A 23,054-nucleotide genomic window follows, 5' to 3' on the forward strand; every position below is an offset into this window, starting at 1 on the left:
TCTCTTAAGGCGTCAGGAGGGAGGTTTACATACTTACTGCACAGTTGCTGCACCAGCTGGCTATTGTACAGTACACAAGAGCTTAGCAACAGTGCTACAGTTTGGCCAAATAGCAACTCATACTCACACACTTAGTTACTTTTTGTTAACACTACCATAGACATAGTATGTTGTTTGATATTACTGTGAGTTGAGTTGACCTTTCAGAAGTTTTAAATATAATTGATGGTTTAATATACTGCAATTGAAGTGCATACAACATGCATTTACTCATTACATCAGCATACTGTATACACAGCAAACACACACACATACTGTAAACAGACCCTGTCCTGGTAACTTCGGATTGCCCTTACTGGTCCCAGGCAGCATCCCTGACCTAATTCCCTGTGGTGTGGGTAGACTTCACATGACCTCTTCCCAGATACCCCCACATGGCCGCCTCGCTGTCTGTCCCTGGCAGGGTCCACGAGTCGGGTACCGCGTCAGATCTACAAGGTGCATGGAATGGGTCGCTGTGCATTCACACAATTGAAGAGCAGATAGGCAGCCGATGGGCACTCTGCAGGGCATTCCTGAAGAGAGCCTGTGTGTATCTGGGGAAACTCAGCCTTCTTGCCCCCCACCATATGTCCCCCATTCTGACAGGCTTGTCCCTGTAACCATCTCTCTCTCTCTCTCTCTCTCTCTCTCTCTCTCTCTCTCTCTCTCAATTCAATTCAAAGGGCTTTATTGCATGACAATTGAGGCGTTTGTATCGCCAGAACAGTCATGCAAAAGGTAAGGAATACACAAATCAAGAAATCAACATCAAAGCAAGAAATAACTACATGTGTATCTACTGTATGTGTAGATATACAGTACAGTACTTTTCTTTTTCAGGCCTACTCAAACAGATCATTTGTCCTCATTGTCATCAGTTGTTGGGTTTCTAGATATAGGTCAAGTGTCTCTTACTGAACATATTTATTTTTTTATAGTAATATACATTTATTCTAAATAATATGGGTGCTGAGTTCTTGTGAACAAAATGGCCCCTCAATAACATTAAAATGTATTCAATCCAATTCTATTCTCTCTTTCCCTCTTTCTCTCCCTCTGTCTATAAAAGAGAGAAAGAGGGGGAGAGTCTTTTTCACCTTTCTGGCACCCTTGCATGATTGCCCCTAACTGTCTGTGAGTCATTTTTAAGTGAGTAAGTAAATCACGTTCGCTGGAGACTGGGAATGTTGTTTTTCTTTCATTATGAGCGGCTGCTACACTTTGTCTTAGTCCACTCTGGACCTCTGTGACACTGGACATGGCCAAGGGCCAGTTAGCTCTGAGCTCTGAGGCTGGCAGCAGAACTCCAGAGGGTGCCCCATCTCCTAAACTCATCAACATACCGTCTGTGCTGTGAGTGAGAGAGAGCATCTATTTATGTGTGTGAATGTGTGTGTGTGTGTGTGTATGTGTGAGAGAGAGAGAGAGAGAGAGACAGAATGGTAGAGTCAGCGAGAGAATGTATGTGTGTGTGTGTGCGTACTTTTGTAAAAGTGAGAGAGATCGAAAGAGAGAATGTGTGTGTGTGTGTGTGTGTGTAAAAGTGAAAGAGCTCGAGAGTGTGTGTGTGTGTGTAAGATGGCGAGTGTGAATTCTTGCTGTCAGTTTTGTTAACCCAAGTCAAAGCCACAAGGTCACCATTTGATGTCCTCCCCAAAAGCAGCTATCCTCCTACTATGTGGGTCAGTCGGTCTGTGTTCCCAGAACAAAGCATCAAAGACAAGCGCTCCTGTGGAGCCGGTCTCCATGTGGCTAGTCTCTGCTTGTACTCTGTCCATCGCTTTGATTTAATTTGCATTTACATTTGCATGTATTCATTTAGCAGATGCTATCCAAAGCGACTTACAAAAATGAGGAATAACATTCAAGCTACACTGCAGAGGAGTTCTTAGGTAGCAATTAATAGTACATCCATCAGTACTACCACCAGAGGAGGAGAGTGCAGAAGTTCTAAGTACTAGTTCTAAGTTCTAAGTACTAGTCAACGTGTAGTGAAAGGAGAAGGTGCTAGAAGAAGAAGAAGGTGGAGGAGAGGTGGAGAACCCGCAGTTTGAGGTTTGTGTCTGTAAGACATACTGCTGTAGAGAGGTATGTGTTTTCAGCTGGCCACCACAAAGAGGTTAGTCACCTCTTTTTATCTCGGCTACCGTAAATTATCTCGTTCCTTTTGAAGTGTGTGGACAGGTTTGGCAGTCGGTTGAGGACAAGGCAGATGTGTTGCTTTTGAACTTTGCATCACAGCCTGGCTTTGCCGTCCAAAAAGGCCCCCTGGAAAAGGCTCAGGGATGATGGAGAGCGTTTCTGCTACAGAGATTTACAGTGTGTTTTAAGATAGTAGCTGAGATTCATGCAAGCTCTATGCTAGGTCTGTGCCACAGCTAGGCCAGATCTGAGCCAAAACTGAGCTAGATTTAAGATGCATTCATACCAGATTAATCTAATCTAATTAATTCATTCATTCATTCATTCATTCATTTATTCATTCATTAAATGCCACCCCTATCTGGCATTAATTGATTGATTGTGTCATATCCAGGTTAGATTCATGACAACTAGGGCAGATTTGAAGATAGTTCATTATATATTTTGCATTCAAAAGTTTCTAATAACTTCACACACAGAAAATGCCCTTGCTTTAAGCCTTGCAGCCAGACTCATGACACATCCGAGCCATGTCCTGGTCAGATCAATGCTAGATTGGGATTCCATTAATGCCAGGTGTGATTCAAAATAGGCCTGCCCAATTCATTTTGATTTTTAATTTGAACGAATGCAGTTAGCAAATCACAAAGGCTGCAATTAATTATGCAGCTCGCAACTCAGTGTCTTGTCACATCTTTTAAGGTTTTTATGTGTCATCCTCCTTGCATGAGAGACAATAGCCCCATGCATTTACATTAATACTTCTAATCCAAATAGGATTGGAATAATGGCTCAATCTGAACAAAAATGACACAAATAAACACCTTGATCGGAAAAAAAACTGCAAGTCTGATTATAATTTTAATTAGAATGAAAAGGGTGGTGTATATTGTTCTTATTGCGATTGAACAGCCATGTATACGGTCAATCACATAGCTTCTCCAGCAAAAGCACAGCAGCAAAGGCTATTCCGATCAAAGACTCTAGTGCACTTGTACACCCCTGATTGGAATAGAACATACCCCATGTAAACAGATGACACTATGTTTTCTTTCTGAAAGGTTTAATTGGACTGACAAAAAAAACTGTCCACTGACAAAAAAAACTGTCCATGTCAATGGGGCTAGTGAACCTCGCTTTAACAGGAGTGCTGTCTTTCTCATGCACTGGGCACAACCCAACTTAAAGCGAAATTTGAAATATTGATCTGAAGCTTGACTTTCAGAAATGATCCTAAATCAAAATTACAGTACAATCGCAATGTCTCTCCGAAAAATTGCACTTAGATATTTTCCCCAAATCATGCAGCCCATAATTCATTATCAGGCCAGATTTATATCCGAATCATGCCAAAATTCATGCACTTCTCTATCTTCCCGCTACATCCTTTTTCATCTACCAGTTCTGTTCTGCACTCTCGTCCTCTGGTAATAGTATGGATTAATGTAGTATTAATTGCTACTTAAAGTCTCCTTTGCATTGTTGCTTGAATGTTATTCCTCATTGTTAGGTAACTAAAATAAAATGGATAAAATGAATACATGTAAATGTGAATGTAAAATCATGCCGTGTCTGAGACACATCCATGTCAGATGTATGCCACATTGATGCCAGGGATCATCTGGGCCTGATTGATGGCAGGCCTGAGCTAGGGGTGGGCGATATATATCGTCTGCGATAATATCGTGATTGTTGTTTTAACGATGTGCAAATTTACATTATCTAGTATTTAAATTACTTATGGGGGAAAAACACTCGAAATCACTCACTGAAGACTCATACATTCCCAGGAGGTAGGCTATGCGGGAGAAGTGCAGCAGAGCAAGTGTCACGTGATCACTAGTGGGTCACAACGTTGTCCCACGCAGCCTAATGTTTATTTTGTGCAGCAAGAGTAGCCTACTTGGGATTTTATGCGGCTACTTCTGTTCAAGTAGCATTGATGAGACAGTCACGTTTTTTCCTACACAGTATTATATGGAGAGAAAACATTAGCCTTTGAGTATTTTAATAGTCAGTTGTAAACAAATAACTATTCTCATGTCTCTTTTGTAAATGGACTGAAATTCGCTCTAAATATCTACGTTTACCGATTATGCTAACCGTTAGCATCTCTATGGGATTTCTCATATACATTAGCCATAAGCTAACGCATTAGTTTATATTCTGTAACTTGGAATGCTAGCCTAAGTGATTGCTCTAAAACAAAACATAGAAGGAAATAACTGAGATGTAGGCTACTCTGTTGGTCTGCTCTTAGTTTTACAGTGAATCCTATGTAAAGGTTTGAAAGGAAGCTTCAGCTTCAGACTTTCTCTTGGGAAACTGTTAGGCCTATTCATCTTCTCTAATGTAGATGGCTAGACCATGTCACTGCCACACACACACAAGTGGGGGCAGAATTGAAAATGTGTCATAGAGTGACAATGCATTGGTTAATTTGGTTAAAAAGTCACAGGTTAGGTTATTGGTTATTATTGTAATGATGCTATTCATAAATAATGAGCTGTAAAGTAACTCAGACTTTTTTAAAAGGATATCGACTAATTATCGTTATCGTCAAAATCACAAAAAATATTGAGATATTATTTTTTGTCCATATCGCCCACCCCTAGCCTAAGCCAGAGTAATGCGTTTGTTGTGTCTCAGACGTAGCTGAGCTTGTGCTTCCCAAGATGAAGACGAATGAGTTTGGAGAGGTGGGGAGTGGGTCCAAAATCCAAATGCTGAGAGAGATGCACCACAGCTGGGAGAAGTTAAAAACAAAGCCCTCTTACTGATGGAGTGACTCTATCAATGTTGAAATGGGGGGAAGAGCTCCACTGTATTTAGGCCAGGGAGAGAGAGTGAAGGATAGTGTGTTTGTGTGTTTTCGTGTGTTTGAAAATGCTTCAACTAGACAAGACATCATCTTTAGGTGAACCATTGTAAACTGGACCCTGGTGAACACTTCAGTCCAACATAAACTTATTTGACCCCAAACCTTTAACAAATAACTTACTTACGACTTTTTAATATAGCTGGTCTGTGCCCATGGAAACAGGGCCATGGCAACACGGATAGGGATACACAGAAGGATATGCCCAAATGGATGAAAACAAGGGCTGTGTTTGTGTTTCAGCTGCAGGGCACAAGCTACCGAGAACCAGAGTCCACCAAAAAAGACGAGTTGTATGACATTGCATCATCTTAATGTTCTCATTCCGAGATCGAGTTATACCTCCATTTCCTGCATGGAAGTCTGTCTCTCTCTGTGTGTCCTAAATTTTCTCTTTCTCTTTCACTCTTTCCATCTCTCTTGTATTTTCTCCATCTCTCTCCTTCCCTCTCTTTCTCTCTCTTTCTATCTTTCTTCCTCACTTTCCCTCTTTCTCTGTCTCTTTCTGCCTCTGCCTAACTATTTAATGAAGAGGGAATATGAAATTATGTCTGGCAGTCGACTGTGATGATGTCATCTCATAACGTGCTGGAAGGCCCGAGCGGTCACAAGTTGTCTGTCTCGCCAGTCACACGCACTGTGTGTTTGTATTTTTAATTTGCATCAGACAGGCAAACGCTGTGAGCAATGAAAATACCATTCATGGAATCCATAATGAATAACCATCCCTGTCTCTGCAGCAGACAGATTCTACTCCCTCCCAGAGACTAAACGTTTTAGATTTCTCTCATTCTGACCTGAATGGCCTAGGGTTTGGGAGATATGTAAGCATCAGAAATGCCGAAAAATAATATCAAATATTCAACTTTTGTTTAGATTTGTACCTTTAGCTCAATTTGTAAATTGGTAAAGTGCAAGCATTTGGTAAATAACTGCTTTGAACAGATAAGCATTTTTTTGTTATTTAAAAGATGCCCTTGACTACTGTTTAGCGTAAGGGTAACGTGGTTTGTGGATAGAGTCGCTTTGAGTAAATGTATCTGACAAATGCATAAATGTAGTGTATCGTTTGTTCCTTACCATGCCTCTTTCCCTTGTTCCAGGGCGAAGTACTTCCGGGGGAGGAAGCTCAATGGGGAGTGTGAGATCCGTGTTGAGCAGGTTGGTAGCCACACCAATGGATGCTAATACTATGTGCCTGAAATACAGTATGTCCTCCCTGCTGAAAAAACTGCTAGAAACCAGCTTATGCTGGCTGCTGGTTGTAGCTGTTTTTAACTGGTCTTTGCTTGTTTTCTTCTAGCTCTTGTTGGTCTTTACTAGTGAAGCTGGTTAAGCCGCCAGGTTGACATGCAGGCGTGACCATCTGAGGAAGCTGGTCATGTTGGTGTGACCAGCCTGTGATTTGGGGGACATCTGGTATAAGATGGTCATGCTGGTTTTCTAGAATTACCAACATAAGCTGGCATGGCCAGTTAAACCAGGAATGTAAGACCAGCAACACCAGCTAAGATGACCAGCTTGTGGTACGACAAGCAAAAGCAGCTGAATTACCATTGTAAGCCATTGTAACTCTTATGAAAACTTACCTCCAGCTGGTCAACCATCATAGGGTGGTGAAGTTGGTCAACAAGCTGGTCAACCAGCAAACCACCTTAAGTAAGTCAGGCGGATTTTTTCAGCAGGGCTGCCCCATTGTTCATAATGATTATGAGCATGTACACATTATAATTAAGCCTTATTGATTTATATTCAGGGTTTATACTGAATGTGAATAGTTTAACTGAACTGAACTGGGTTGAATTGATTTGAATTGAAGTAATTGTAATTCAAGTTAAGTTATCTCGACTAATGAACCTGGGCTGGCTGTACTGTGAGGCCTTTGCACTGGCTATGTCAGCTAGTTGAAGTTGAAGTTGAAGTCCACCACTTAAGCTCTGCAGTCCTCTGCTCAAGTGTGTGATGGGTATCTACACTAAAAGAGAATAGCTCTGATATGTCTTGTACCACAGACCTGGTCCATTACTGGCTAATGTTAACATTTACTGCCTCTTTTTTCTGTCGTTTGATGAATACCAAGCCATTTTTGGAAGTAGAAAACTGATTTATGGTCACAATGTGAGCTGAAATTCCAAAGTTTTGTATCACAATCACTTACACTAAGCTATATCTAAAATGTTAAGTCTAAATGTCTTCTCACACAATGCAGCAGACATTTAATACCCACGACCAGTGTGGCTTGAAAGAAGTTAGCCTTTGCGTAACCTCATGGTGTGTACTTAACATGTGTTCATGAATTTTTAGTTGTAGGTCCAGTTGCCAATGTATACGTAGGGCTACACCAGAGTCTAGACGTACAGAACGACAGTGGGAAGATAGCATCTCGCTCTCTCCCCAGACAACCCCTGGTGGTGCCATACATCTGCAAGCCATTGAACCCCCACCCCCCCCCCCCCAAACACACATTTTTGTCTTCGAAATGAATGGCTGGGATTTTATGGGAGAGAGGAGAGAAAAAATAGCTAGCAAACCGCAGAGCTAGCGCAAAGGGTGTCTGTTTGCCCGGCTTCGGTTGTTGTGGCTGCATGGCACTCTGTTGTGGGGAAGTGGTGATTTCTTTTGGCTGGCTGGAGAGAAAAACTCCCCCAGGGGCAGGTAGAGAAACTGTGAAAAGAGAGCAAGAGAGAGAGAGAGAGAGAGAGAGAGAGACAGAGAGAGAGAACAATAATAAAAAATTCCTCTGTCTGCTGCCACCTAGCAATCTCCTATAAAGAAGTACTATGGCAGTGACGATCAGCTGTAAATCAAGATGTTGTGCCGTGGCAAGTCGCAGTGTCAGACACTGTCCATCCTCGAATGCCATCGACTTCGTTTTTTGTTGTCATTTCGCCATCACCCCCCCCCCAAAAAAAAAAAAAAAAAAAAAACGGCCATGTCCTTTGTTGCTATGGTGATGAATGCTCGATTCCTCAACCTGCCCAACTTGGCTGAACTTTGTAGTGGGTGTTTTTCTTTTCTTGTTTTTCTTTCACTCGTTCACTTGACTTAAAAGTGTGGTGGGGGGCATGGGAGTACAGAGGCACAGTCCTATAAGAGAAGAGATGTGGTGTTTTGAAAAATGACATATAAATACCTTCCCTTTTATCCCCTTGTCCTCCCCTTCAATTCCTGTCTTTCACTCTTTTTTTCTTTCACAGAGGCTGATGGGCCTCTTCTTTTTGATTCTCTCTCATTTGTTCCTTTTCCTCCATTCTCTCTTCTCTCATTTGCCGCCCTCCATTTTCTCATATGCTCTTCATGTCTCTCGTGCTGTTCTCCACTTTACCCTCTGTAACCCTGTTTCTCTTTCTCTTTTCCCTCTTTACTTACCACTATGCCCACTCTCTTTCTCCCACTTTCTCTCTCCCTCACTCTCTTTCTCTCTCTCTCTTTCTCTCTCTCTCTCTCTCTCAGTCTCTCCCCTGTTCCTGTCAGCTCTGGTTCTCTCTCACACCCACACAAAAAGCCCTAAGTAGTCCTGTGCTTCTCGTGCCCGTTGCCATATAAGGTACCAGCTGGAGAGAGTAAGTGTGCCATGGAAAGAGGAGCACAGACCACCCAGACCATACGGACAGGACTTAGGGTGCTCAGAGCTCTATAAAAAAAAGAAAAAAAGCCCAGGGGCCTGTAATGTCCAGACAGTTTTGCAGTAAAGTCCCACTGTTAGCAAGCATCTCAAAATGCTGCACGCTAGATTGCCCGTATCACTGGCCTGGTCTGTTGATATAAAGCTATGCCACACACAGGTAGAGTCCATCTGAAGTTTATATTAGCCGGATGTCTAGTGTAGGTGCTAAAAGGCTGCCAAACACGTCCTGACTAGAACGTAACATATTCATGTAGGATTGCCCATTCACTGCTTGCCATCCAGGCTTACTGTAGCTCTAATGGTGTTTCTACTGGTATTGCAGCTGGTGTAAGTGATATTATTTATCTGGCATTTTATCTGACATTTACACAAAGTGACTTTACATTTAGAATGCTATCACAAACATCCTGAAAGCTATCACAAAAATAAAGGTTTAATGCATCAGCTAGAACATTTGAACATCATGCAACTCCCTTAACCAACCAACCAGACACATTTAAACAAGATTGGATATTTTTGCAAAAACGCTCCCACTGAGTGGCCTGTTTTCCTGAGGCAGTTCAAGCACACTGTGCACAGGTGGCTGATTGCACTGTCCGCCCTGGCAGTAAATGACCCAGATTCAGGTTCATGCCCGTGCCAGATTTGGCCCAGCATTGGCAAATTAGACAGGTAGGGTCTCGCGCCAAATACTCAAGGCCGTGCGGGTGCGTTAGTTTTGGGCAACGTAACAGTCAATCAAGGAAAAACTCGCACGCCATTGTTTGCCGTTGAAAAATAATAAACGAAGTGTTTAATCCATCAACCAATGTGCTACCAAGTGAGGTGATGTACAAACGTTTCGGTCCTCAGCACTGATGAAGGTCTGAGGACCAAAACGTTTGTACATCACCTCACTTGGTAGCACATTGGTTGATGGATTAAACACTTCGTTTATTCATTTTTCAACGGCAAACAATGGCGTGCGAGTTTTGCCCAGCATTGGCAGCCATCTGGGGTAGCAACCTAACTACCTTGCCCTGCCTTACATACCCTCAGGAAAGTGGGGCACAACTTGACACTAAGCTGCCCCCCGGCCTTGATGGACACTTAGTGGATCTTATCTTCTAACGAGTGTCCTTGATTCTGTTCTCGTGGACGCCTCTCCATATGTTATCCCATCCCTTCAAGTGGCACTCTTTGAGCTTCGTCCAGAGAGCCATGTCAGTGTCCACTGCAGTCACAAGCTGGACTCCTTTCACTCTGTGTTAGTGCTGATAACTCTCCAGCCTCTCTGCCTTTGTAGTCCAAGAGATGTGCTCCAATTCGGTTGCACGTAAGTCTCTGCCCATTTTTTCCCCTTTCCTTCTTTCCTTTGAATAGCCTGTGTCTGTGTAAATGGACATGAAGTGCATTGTAAATTGCTGAAGCTACAGCTCTGACGTCAGCACGAAGGGTGCAGCTGTATAATGGATGTTACTGGAATGGATTAAGACAGAGCATACGTGTTGGTATTTGGTCCTCTCGAAGCCCCCTGCAGCATCTTTTCTTCAAGATAGCTGTTTGCCGATTCCTGGTTATGGGCCAGAGAAGACCAAAGCAATTTGACGATAGCAAACTGGATGATTAGCTTCTCATAGAGTTGTCCAGCTGCTGTGAGGACGTGGTCTCGTCGGCAGGTTTTGTTCAGCACTGTTTCCCCCCTCGAGCGAAGCAGCAGCAGCAGCAGCCCTTTCTCTGCCAGGTGGTACCTGGGACCACATCTGTTCTCCAGAGCCATGAGCTCAACGAGGGTGGCACGCTACCCGGTCTACCCACAATGCCCTGTGTTTCTTGGCATCGCGTCAGTGCGTCGGCGGGCTTTGTAATCCTCACCGTTTTATCAAACAGACCCTGCGGGCCGCGGCTATGTGACATCGCTGTTTATGTTCCCTTCTGCAAGGTCTGATACCAGTCTAAGGGGGCATCTGGACAGAGCGTTGGCACGGCCATAGATGGTAGGCATTCCCAGTCGATGAGTTGCCCAGGTCTACCTTAGGTCATGCCACACAAGGTGTTATGCCACCCACGCTCCTCGGCCGGGTCAGGTCTGCCAGGTTCATGACACCTAAACCGTTTCTTTTCTAAATTCAGCATTTAATATTTACATTCACATTTCACACAGACACCTTTTACTCCTATAAGCTATTTACAGAACAGTCAATACAGTACATGTTTTTGGGAGGAAACAGCCATCGACTTTGGAGTTGCCAGCCCCTTTCTATTCCAGCTGAGGAATAGCAAAGATGATTAAGTATTTCTGTTCTGCTATGCTAACAACAGCAAGCTTTTCAGTTAACCACCCACGGAGTCTGCTGTTGTAGCTTTTACATTCATTCAAAACCCAGCTTCAGAGAGGAGAAGTCCTACCACTTTCTGCATTTGTTCTAACCATTCACAAAACCAGCTGATTCTAAATAGCACAACTCTTCAGCCAGGTAGATGAGTTTGTTGGTAAAATCCCCTGTAGAGGAAAGTAGAACTAATAGGTAGAACCACAGGCAGGACTGAATATATGGTAGGACTTTCTGAAGCCAGATTTTTCCTCCCCTGATTAACAGATCAGAGTAGGCCACTTGTGTCACAGAGGGACTTTTCCTCTTCTTCAGCTGCCAGAGTTCATCAGTGTTGGTACTCAATTGAACTGGTTATATCTGGATAAGCCAGTTTGGGTATATAACATCTAAATTGAGGTTCTTAAAATATATTAAATGATTCGGCAAGCTTATAAGTGAACATCTGCTGTTTGATGATTGGCATCTGGATCAAAAGATAGCTGCTGCCCTGTCAGAGAAGGCAACCACTTCAGTCAGTATGGGAACTATTTGAGAACCACCAAATCACAGCAAGCATCAGCCTGAAGACAAATGCACACACACACACACACACACACACATACACATACACACACACACACACACACACACGCATGCAGGCATGCATGCACACACTCAAACACACACACACACACACACACACACACACATACTGTACATGCATGCGGGTATTCCTGCACACACTCAAACACACACACACTCTCATACACTCTCAGACACACACACACACACACACACACACACACACATACTGTACATATACCCACATGTGCACCTTAGTTAACATTACTAACTTAGTTAGCATGCACGCACAAATAAACACAAACACATACACACAGTGTCACACTCACAGACACATAACCACATGCAGAGACACACACACACACACACACATACACACACATGCATACAGGCACAGATGTTCTCACCCCCACACTCACATGCACGTCCACGCGCTTGGTTTTTCGGTTTATTTGCAGTACGTAATTTAAAAGTCCCCACTTTGGAAGAGCAGTGTTTGTAAATATCAGTGTGGGGGTGGGGGGGGGGGGGGGGTGCTGTGCGGGAGAGGCACGAGTGTTTATTTTACAGGGGGACATAATGGGCCGTTAAATGAGAGGCTGCTTGGCGGAGGAAGGGCCACGGCTAAAAATGGACCCATGTGACGGGAGAAGCAGAGAAACTCTGCCTGGCTCACTTAAAAAAAGAAACAAGTCAAATAGTGTCCTATGCTATTCTTGCTGCCACTGCATTCTTTTTTTTTCTTTTCTTTTTTTAAATACAGTTTATTTGCTGACTTGCGATGAGGTGGGATGTTTGCTGTTGGTGGCACGTGAGCCTGTAAAATATATTTTGGAACTGATGTTTTCTTATTTTGAGAGTTGCACTTCAGAATGGGGGAAAATATTGTGATTAACACACATACCCCTAACACAACAATTACCCCCCCCCCCCCCCCAACAGACAGACAGACACACACACACACACACACACACACACACACACACACTAACTAATCCTGTAGAATAACAGAGCTTGTGAGACATTCCCCAATGTCCTCTTTCTGGTTCTATTAACTCATTATCCATCAATCCCAATTTTTCGCCACCTCAACACAAAATCTAAAATTGCCACAGTACAGCTCGACCAATGCAATGCGTTGCACACACACACACACACACACAAACACACAAACACACACACAAACACACCTTACAGTACACCTCACTCTCTCTGGCTTTACGGAAAATATCTCTGACCCGCTCTAAACCCAGTGACACCAGTTAAAAGAATCTTCCAGAAATACCCACCAGGATTCCCGGACGAGCTTTGTGCTGCGGCTTGACTGATGAGAACTGGACAGGAGGGGGGTGGGGGTAGGGGGACGTGTCGGTGGTGGTGGCGGCGGCGTTAGGGAGTTGGCAGCGAACGCTGAATCTGGGGGCGGTTCTGAGGGCTTGAAGGGCCCTCTCTTTGTCATTAGTGAGTGGCTGCCGCCGGGAGTTGAGGCTGCCGCCTTTTGGTGCACAGCATTCTCAGCCAAGCTCCAGGCCTAAACAGCACCCTTCACACCGTGGTTATACCAGGGTTGCACTCGACAATGAAGATGAGACACAAATGAGGAGAACGAGTGATTTGGGTTTTTTATCGTAGATGAGGAAGTTTACAGCTTTTCCCAGTCGCCAGATACATTTCCTGAACTTCATAACCGCACAAGTCAGTACAATAATCAGTGCAAACCTCAGCCTTTGGTGACACAGTCAAATGTCTCATTTTAAACCACAGCCTTTTCCTGTCAAAACCGAAGTCAAAAATGTGTCACATACACACATACTGTACATACAGTCTCAGGTGAGGTTTATGAAATGAATTCATGTTCTTTTTACTTTCCATCTATGTATCAGGGAATCAGACATGTGACCAAAGGGTGACCGGATGGGTAAAATGCAGAGAGATTTCCCTGGGGATCAATGATAGTATCCATCCATCCATCCATCCATCCATCCATCCATCCATCCATCTATCTATCTATCTATCTATCTATCTATCTATCTATCTATCTATCTATCTATCTATCTATCTATCCATCCATCCATCCATCCATCCATCCATCCATCCATCCATCCATCCATCTATCTATCCATTCATCCTTCCATTGATACTGTATCTTGGCAATACAGATCATTAGTCTATCAGGCAGACAGTTCTAGACAATGGCACCAGTGACTGGGGCGTCTTGGGGTGTCTTACTTTCTGCCCCCTTCCACAGCCTTTCAGATCACTTCCAAGCCCAGGGCCCCCTTCACAGAGAGGTCTGCGAGGGGGATGTCATCCATACAGATAGCATGGGTGGAACGGGAGAAAGAGGGATCAGCTCAGAGGCCATTTGTCCCGTTGGTCCATTTCCTGTTTTCCTTTCCCAGGCCAGGAAGGCATCCAAAACAAGCCCTGAATGCATAACCCTGACTGTAACCATGGCGCTCTGAAACCAATCCAGTTCTCTCATTTTCTCCTCTCTCTGTCACTTTCTGTATCTTTCTTCTATCCCCCTCTCTCTCTTCTTTCTTTCTGTCTGTCTTTCTCTCTCACTCTGTCTTTCTGTCTTTCATTTTCACTCTCCTTTTTTCTGCTTTTATTTCTCTCTCTCTCTCTCCCCCTCCTCTCTCTCTGCCTATCTCCTCCACCAATTGTCATCACCGATACTTCCTTGATACAGCCAACGATCCAATCATTTTCTGTCTCGCGTTTGTCTTTGCCAAAATAGAGAGGGAAATAGCTCATGGGTTTATCTGGTCATAGAAAACGTCACTGTAGGCTCCTGCACTGCAAAGGAGATTGTTATTTTGCCAAAGGTTGTGTCAGAGAGAGAGAGAGAGAGTGTGTGTGTGTGTGTGTGGGTGTGTGTGTGTGTGTGTTGTCCTTGCTGTCTTCAGGGCTTTGCTTGGCAAAACTGAGACTGCATGGTGCACAGATGTTTCTCTCAGTGTAGCGTATCTGCTGAAGAGCAAGAGAAGCACAAAAAGGAACAGGGCCAAGCATGTGTCCTTGAGGCACACCATTCCACTCTGCATGGCAGGGGCTCCTGCAACAACCTGCAAATGAGATTATGGTCTTCATTCAAAACTGTTTTGTTTTGTTCTGTTTTCTTGGAAAACCAGTGAAGGTAAGGGAATCAGGTCTGACAGACTGCATTTGTTTTGCTGTTGTGAAATATGACCTGGAGGCAAATCACGCTTGCCAAAGAACTTGGACAGTTAACCTCATTTGTCCCAAATCTCATAATCTAATCTGCTTTAGGACAATCTGATGATAATCTGATTATCAAAACTGATGAACTGACCACTGTAATGCCCAAATACCCAGTGGTAGATGTTTTGCTACCATATTTAGATGTAGCATGGTTGCATTTGAATTCTTACCAGCCTAAATAAAAGGGACGGCTGAGTTGAGTTTACATCTGCTTTTGTGTGCTCTGACACGCACTGGCAGTGGCCGCTAAACAGATGACCCCTGTTTTGCTGGCAGTGCTGGGGATGCCAGAGGGTAGTTTTGATAGCTGGTTGTTTTGGAGTCATTGAGAGACATTTTAGCGCCTAAGTCTCAGTATCAAGATCCCTTTTTACCTGGCGTCTCCCTCTCTCCTCTTATGTGAATTGAAAGACTTGTGAGCCAGATTAAAAATTGGAACAAATTGGTTTGTTTTTGATCAGTGAAATGTTGGGGGAACAATGGAGCAACGTGGTGTTGCTGTTTACAGTGACTAATGAATTTGTCAGATTTTGCTTCTCATAGAATAGTTTTGTATGACATTTAAATGCCAAATATATGTCTTTGTCAGAGATGTGTACTTGCTGTCACTGTGTTTGAATTTCACTCAAATAGAATGAAAAGTGCTTCCCTTCTGTTTTCGGAGGAACTTGATGTCACACAAATGAAAAGAATGTTAGATATCAGATACAGTATCAGTCTAAAATGCCATTCTCTCTCCTCATCCCTTCATTCTATCTGATACCCCACAAACAAACATACGCACACACACACACACACACACACACACACACACACACACACACACCACAACATTACCCCATGCTGTCCCGTCTCCCCCCTCCAGCTTGCCTGGCATTCTCTCTCTTTCTCTCTCTCCTCTCTTTCTCTCTCTCTCCTCTCTTTCTCTCTCTCTCTCTCTCTTTCCTCCCCCTCTCTTTCCCTCTCTCCCTCCTCTGTCTCTTTGCCCAGCACCCACTTCAGCGTCTCCTCTTTGTAAACATTTGACAAGCCTGTGCTGGCTTGAGCGGGTTTGAGAGGGAGAGCTGGAAAACAGAGAGGCAGCTCTATCTCCCAGGCTCTCTGGCAGCCACATTAGCCACATGACCACGTCTATTTATATATTCCTTTTCTCACTTGACCAATAAACCAGTGATGCTTTTTTTTTACAGAAAGTGATCATCATTACCTCCCAAAGAAAAGGACAATATAATATGTCTGTTTTTTTTTCTGATGTGTGTGGGGGGCAATTAGGCCTTTCCCATATTTCTTCATTTGAGATCTCACCCACACACAAAATCCCCTAAGAAACATCTTATAATGGCTGTAATATAGCAACATTGACACACAATTCAATGTTGTGTATACACAACAATGACAACACGATGTTGTGTGTTGTCCACAATGTACTGTATGCTCTGTGTTTGTGGGAAGTATTGTATTTTATGTAATGAGAGTTTGCTGGCTAGTATGTATAAAGTAATTCTTTTAAGAGGTTATCAGTCTATGGACATCTTAATGATGTTTTATTATTATGTGGGATACTTTTAATGCATGACATTAGGGTCAGCCATAATAGAATGCTTTGCCTACCCTTCAGGCATTATTCCCTGCTGGGGTCTCAGTCTATACCTGAGATCTTCCCCCAGACTATTCGCACACACACACACACACACACACACACACACACACACACACACACACACACATTCTTACACAATACACACTTATTCTTACACATACTTCCTTGCACACATACTGTACACATTTTATTAACAAATCACACATAAAGACAAACACACACACAAGCACACACATACACACACATGCACTCTCACATACACACACACACACACACACACACACACACAAACAAACAAACAAACAAACAAACAAACAAACACACACACACACACACATGCATATCCTCTGAGTGTTTCACAGAGCTTGATTAAGTTATTAGGGTATCCCAGCAACAAGCGTCACAAGGCCAGTGAAGGCTTAGAGGCAGCAGACAACAGGGGGATAACTCAATTTAGAACACACACACACACACACACACACACACACACACACACACAGTCCATCTTCTGCTGAAGACACATCAGGGAATGGACTTTTTTTCTCTCTTTATTGCCCCCCCCCCCCCATTGCTCTGTCTTACCCCACAACTATCTTTCTCTCTACTGCTCTGTCTTACCCCACAACTATCTTTCTCTCTACTGCTCTGTCTTATGCCACAACTATCTTTCTCTCTACTGCTCTGTCTTACCCCACAACTATCTTTCTCTCTACTGCTCTGTCTTACCCCACAACTATCTTTCTCTCTACTGCTCTGTCTTACCCCACAACTATCTTTCTCTCTACTGCTCTGTCTTACCCCACAACTATCTTTCTCTCTACTGCTCTGTCTTACCCCACAACTATCTTTCTCTCTACTGCTCTGTCTTACCCCACAACTATCTTTCTCTCTACTGCTCTGTCTTATGCCACAAATATTAGTCTCTTGTGTCTGTCTCTGTCTATTTGTTTTCTTTATTCTCCCTCTCAGTCATATTTTTCTCTCTTTGCTCTCTTTTCCATTTGAGTCCCCCCTGTATCTCTCTATCATTCTCTTTCTTGTACTCTCTCTTTCTTTTTCCCTTACTAGTCACCCTCTGTTTCTCTCTCTCTCTCTCTCTCTCTCTCTCTCTCTCTCTCTCCTCGGCACCAGCAATATCCACAGAATAGTGGCAGAATGTCCTTCCTGCCAGACTTCCCTTCTTCTTAATTGTAATTTCCTGCAGACTTGCTGTGATGCAGTGTCTTTCTCGGGTCTTTAACGCCTGCCTTGCTACCCCACTCAGTCAGCACTCACAGTAGCACTGACTAACAAATGGTGCTGTGAGCCTGCACTGGAACATCAGCCGGAGGTTAAAACAGACCAGATGTTTGAACCTGGTTCAATATTATGTCACTAATGACACCCTGTCTAGCCATATTTGTTAAATTTATACTTTTAGCTATTTAGGCAATTACATAAAATAGATGTAGATATTAATGTAATGCAATTTGGTGTGTATCGTAGTGTTTTTTGTTGTTTTTATGTGTGCTGTGCTACCATTATAGCCTGAACCATTTATGACTGATATTTTCTCTCCTGTTCTTTCCCAGGCTGAGTTTACAGAGATCAACTTGGCATCTTATGTCAACAGCGGCTGCATGATCGACATGCAGGTCACAAGAGGTGGAACTAAGGTGGTCAGGTAAGGGGTTTTCATAATGACTCATAATTCACCTGAAATGAGACATTTATGCAATACAGAGAGAGAGAGAACGAGAGAGAGAGATGCAATATGTCATCAGAGCTTCTGCTTCTGGACACACACACACACACACGCATACAGAGCAATGACGAATAACCTTCTCTGATCCTGTCACTGTCACACAGACTTCACTGAGCCAATAAAACATAGGAAGCTACACCACAGGGTCTTTATCATTGTCCACATTTTACTGACATACTGTACATTTTTGATGTATGCCCCATGTTGCATCTTACCCAGAGATATACAATGTACCACAGTGGTACTGTACAAAGAAAGTGTGTATCAAGTGCACTGTACTGAAATTCACTTACCAGTACATGAATCAACTCCACATCTAGCCACCTTGCCATGTTGCCCAGAGGCATATGTCATCTGTTCAGCTGACATTTTTTTTCTGTGTGTGTGTGTGTGTGTGTGTGTGTGTAGGGCCTGTTATTGGCTAATCTAATTAGCTAATGTGCTGCATGTGGTGCTGTGTTAGCAGCGTAGCTTACCCGCTCATTACTTTTGCACAGGATGACTGGTGCCCCTTTCACTTCATGGGCCTGTCCAACATGAATGTGAAATTAAAAAGGGTGGAAGCTGTCTCCTTCCAGACAGTTTTTCATGTTCGCTGCAGTGACAGTTCAAATTGGTACACGTCATGGCAGCTAAATGAATGACTTGGTTCAGCATGAGAGGTTGAGTGGTAAATTGACTTGTATTAAGAGTGACTCATCGAAACATATTGGCTCTCCGTCAAAGCCCCCTGAATTGATTGACATTCAGGATGACAGCCACGTCTGAAGCGCAAACGTGGTAGCTGTCAAAATATTTTCCTTTTTTGCCCCCTTTCTTTTCACTTGTGATTGACAGATTCAGCGCACGTCTGACAGACCGGTTTAAATGTTTTACTCCATTTGTGCCCATTTAGCAGGGGCCAGTTGGTGGTAGCGATAGCGGTAGCAGTCTCCCATATCCCATAGGAGTCAGCGCACTGAAGCATCGGGAGTCATAGGAGTTCACCCAAGTGTACGTTCATCTAAATAAATGAGCTAATGGAATTCGTGTAAGCCCCCGCCGACTTAAAGAGCCAAGCAAAGCTTTAATAAAACGTGATAATATTGGCTTCTATTCCTAGACCATGGGACCTATAGACGTGGCGTAAAGGCCCAGAGGGGAAAAGGAAACGTCTTTACCCTTATCCGACAAAGCTTTTCAAGTGACAGCTCCTTCTATACCGTGAGACACTTTCCCATACATAAACGTGCAGATAAACTTGCTCTATGGTTCCCAGGCGCTCGGAGACCAAAGGCCTTTGGTTGTTTCGAGACATACTTGCTCGTTCGGTCTCAGGCGATTCGCACGGGCCATATGTCTGAGGGGGACGGAGGGAGAAATTTGCACGCCATGGTTCCTGGCAGTGACCCCAGATGTCTCTCCTTACATCTCAGTGGCCTGGGATTGCTCCCATAGCATAGCCGTCTCCCAAGCTGCCACCCCGGCAATTATGTTATTCTCATAACACTACGGTCTCGTTATGGTTTCATATGAAATCAAGTTTATTCATGAATAGAAAGCATATTTCAAACCAAGGAGGTTTGGATGTAACAACAAGGGTTTTCATATATAAGCCTTAAAATAAGATATAAAATCCATGGCTCAGACAAAGCAGATGTGGTCAAAGATGACCATGTTAATTTCTTTGAATTAAACATTAGCACTGTAGTTGAACCTCAGATTTGTTTTGCGATCATTCCTTCAGTGGAGACGCACTCCCATGTCAACCCCACAAATTACCCACTGGCTCTTTAAATGAGTCTTTTGAAGGTGAGTACGCACCTGTTTTTCCATTTTTGGGAACACTGCTAGTTTTGAAAAGATCAACAACGCGCAGACCTTCTCCTGACAGGTTGGGATGCGATGAGCTGTTGAATAACATTTCACCTCAGCAGTCCACTTCACTTCTCCCCCAACTGCATGACGTGTTTGTCTGACGTCTTCAACAATCGCAGCAAGCCAGAAAAGGAAAGAATGGATGTGCATTACTCATAGCATTTGGCTGTGCTGATTCTTCAAGATGAAAACTTCTGACAGTCATAACAAGACGTGCTTTTGATCTGTGACAGTAAAGACAATCGAATTGGACAGTAGAGTATGAGGAGTGAAGTGCGAGTGCGAGTGTGTGTGTGTGTGTGTGTGTGTGTGTGTGTGTGTGAGAGAGAGAGAGAGAGAGAGAGAGAGAGAAAGAGGTGTTAAGGCTTTACTCAGCCTCATACCGCCGCTGTCAGTTGTGTAAGATCAGAGCTGGAGATTCTCTGTGATGAAGCACTACTAACACAAATCTGAGCTCTGGAGAAAGTTCAGTCAAACACGTGTGCTCTTGTGCACACACACACAGACACACACACACACACACACACGCACACACAAACGTGTGTATACACTTACACTTGCACATACGCAGAAAGGGCACACCACAAAGAAGCACACTCACACACACACAAACATTTGTATACACTTGTGCATAAGCACACACACAGAAAGGGACAGCACAAGAAAACACGCGCGCACACACGTGGACACACACACACACACATGCACCTCTTGCCAAGCATCCACCACTTTAACGCTCCCTGTCATTAGCTCCCTAATGGACAGATGCAAAGTACATCTCGTGTGTGTGTGTGTGTGCGTGTGTGTGGAGGGGTATCTGGTATGGCAGAGCACACTGAACACTATGTCCAAAACCCTGCTGTTTCATTAACCACACACACACACACACACACACACACACACACACACACACACACACACACACACACTCCCTTCTCTGCCTTCCACGTTTGCCCTCCTCTGACTAGACCCACGCCAGCTCTCTAACCCCCAAGCAGAGGCTTTGGTCTGGCATGGGGCCTCCGCTCTGGGGCAAATAAAAATATAATTAGCCCCATACAGCCCCCACCAGCCAGCCAGCCAGCCAGGCAGGCAGGCAGGCAAAGTGCCCCAGCCGTGTTCCATCTCCACCACACATCCACCACCATCATGCTCTTTTGATTATAAAAGGCCAATAAATCATCGTGGTGATTCGCTTTAATGGCAAACACAGAGCACAGAAAATGGCCTGGGCCTGGTTGGAGCAGTGATGAACTTTGGGGAGAGGGTTGGCTGGAGCACACAGGAGTGTGTGTGTGTGTGTGTGGGAGGGGGGGGGCTGCATAGACCTGCCTGCTGTATAAATTGGATGTGTTGAAACAGATGGTGTTTTTGTGTGAGTGTGTGTGTGCGTGCGTGTGTGTGTGTCTGTTTCTGTGGGATCAGAGGGGTTTTGGGGGGAGAGAGGAGGTTATCTCCCTTGGCTTCACAAATACACAGATTTATTTAGTTAATATTGAGCTGAAGACATTGAATTGTGTCCTATCGTAATGATGGCACTCAAATGCAAAGACTGGTAGACAAAGCACATACACGTGCAGACAGACAGACACACACAACACACACACACACACACACACACACATAGACTCAACTTTGTAGTCTTAATCAGTAGTTACTCAGAAAATTACACATGGCTTTAAACCACCCAACCTATAGACAATGACAGGCTTGCTTGCACATACAGTAAATCCTTTCTCCCTTAAGATTTCCCAACCTTGTGGAAAATGGAAATGGCAGTGGCGGGACACAAAGCCTTGTAACTTGTGTGTGTGTTTGTGTGTGTGTGTCTTGTAACTTGTGTGTGTGTTTGTGTGTGTGTGCCTTGTAACTTGTGTGTGTGTGTGCCTTGTAACTTGTGTGTGTGTGTGTGTGTGCCTTGTAACTTGTGTGTGTGTGTGTGTGTCTTGTAACTTGTGTGTGTGTGTGTGTGTCTTGTAACTTGTGTGTGTGTGTGTGTGTTTGTGTCTTGTAACTTGTGTGTGTGTTTGTGTGTGTGTGTCTTGTAACTTGTGTGTGTGTTTGTGTGTGTGTGTCTTGTAACTTGTGTGTGTGTGTGTGTGTGTGTGTGTGTGTGTGTGTGTGTGTGTGTGTGTCTTGTAACTTGTGTGTGTGTTTGTGTGTGTGTGTCTTGTAACTTGTGTGTGTGTTTGTGTGTGTGTGTCTTGTAACTTGGCTGAGGATGACATGGGTCTTTCTCTTCATCATCTGCTGACTGATACTCCCATCTCCATGGCCATGGGGGAGTGGTGCAGCACAGTTCCTACTGCACTCCTGGAGTCTAGGTCTAAGTCTTAGCCTGTGTTGGATATCATGCATAGCTTACACACACACACACACACACACACACACACACACACACACACACACACACACACACACACACACACATTTACATTTAATGCAAACACTACACAATATGCAGCCACATTCACACAGACACACACAAACACGTACTTCCCCCAGACCCCTGCAGACAGGGTGGGGAGATGAGATTGGAAAAGCAGACCCCCATGTCTGCTCTGGGCCCGGGCTCTTGTTTTCATTCCAAAAGGCATTTCAGACGGGGAGACAGACAGACACACACACACACACACACACACACACACACACACACACACACACACACACACACATACACACACACACACACACATACACACACACACACACACACACACACACATACACACACACACACACACACACACACACACACACACAGAGGGTATATCAGACGTGGAAGAGGGGTGGCAGGGAGGGGGAGGCAGCAAGAGACAGACCTGCACATGTGGGCTCAGGACATGCACACACAAAAACACACACATACACACACACATACACACACACACACACACACACACACACACACACACACACATACACACACAATACACATACAGTACACACACAAACACACACACACACAAGACAAGACAGAGAGACCTGTGCATGTGGGCTCAATACACAAACACAAACACAGATGCACGCACCCACATACACACAGGCACATACTCATA

The 23,054-nt window shown here is 44.0% G+C and overlaps 1 protein-coding gene across 1 annotated transcript in view; it reads left to right on the forward strand.

Moving 5' to 3' along the window:
- The window catches only part of LOC121697654 (synapsin-3-like), a 184,157-nt gene that overhangs the window by 27,235 nt on the left and 133,868 nt on the right, over nucleotides 1–23,054 (forward strand). Inside the window, exons 3-4 of the mRNA XM_042079276.1 lie at nucleotides 6,166–6,223; nucleotides 17,966–18,057. Coding sequence (XP_041935210.1) covers nucleotides 6,166–6,223; nucleotides 17,966–18,057 — 150 coding nt within the window. The remainder of the gene's footprint in view (nucleotides 1–6,165; nucleotides 6,224–17,965; nucleotides 18,058–23,054) is intronic.

The sequence above is a fragment of the Alosa sapidissima genome, chromosome 22 (genome assembly GCF_018492685.1).
Source record: "Alosa sapidissima isolate fAloSap1 chromosome 22, fAloSap1.pri, whole genome shotgun sequence".
Lineage (NCBI taxonomy): Eukaryota > Metazoa > Chordata > Actinopteri > Clupeiformes > Clupeidae > Alosa > Alosa sapidissima.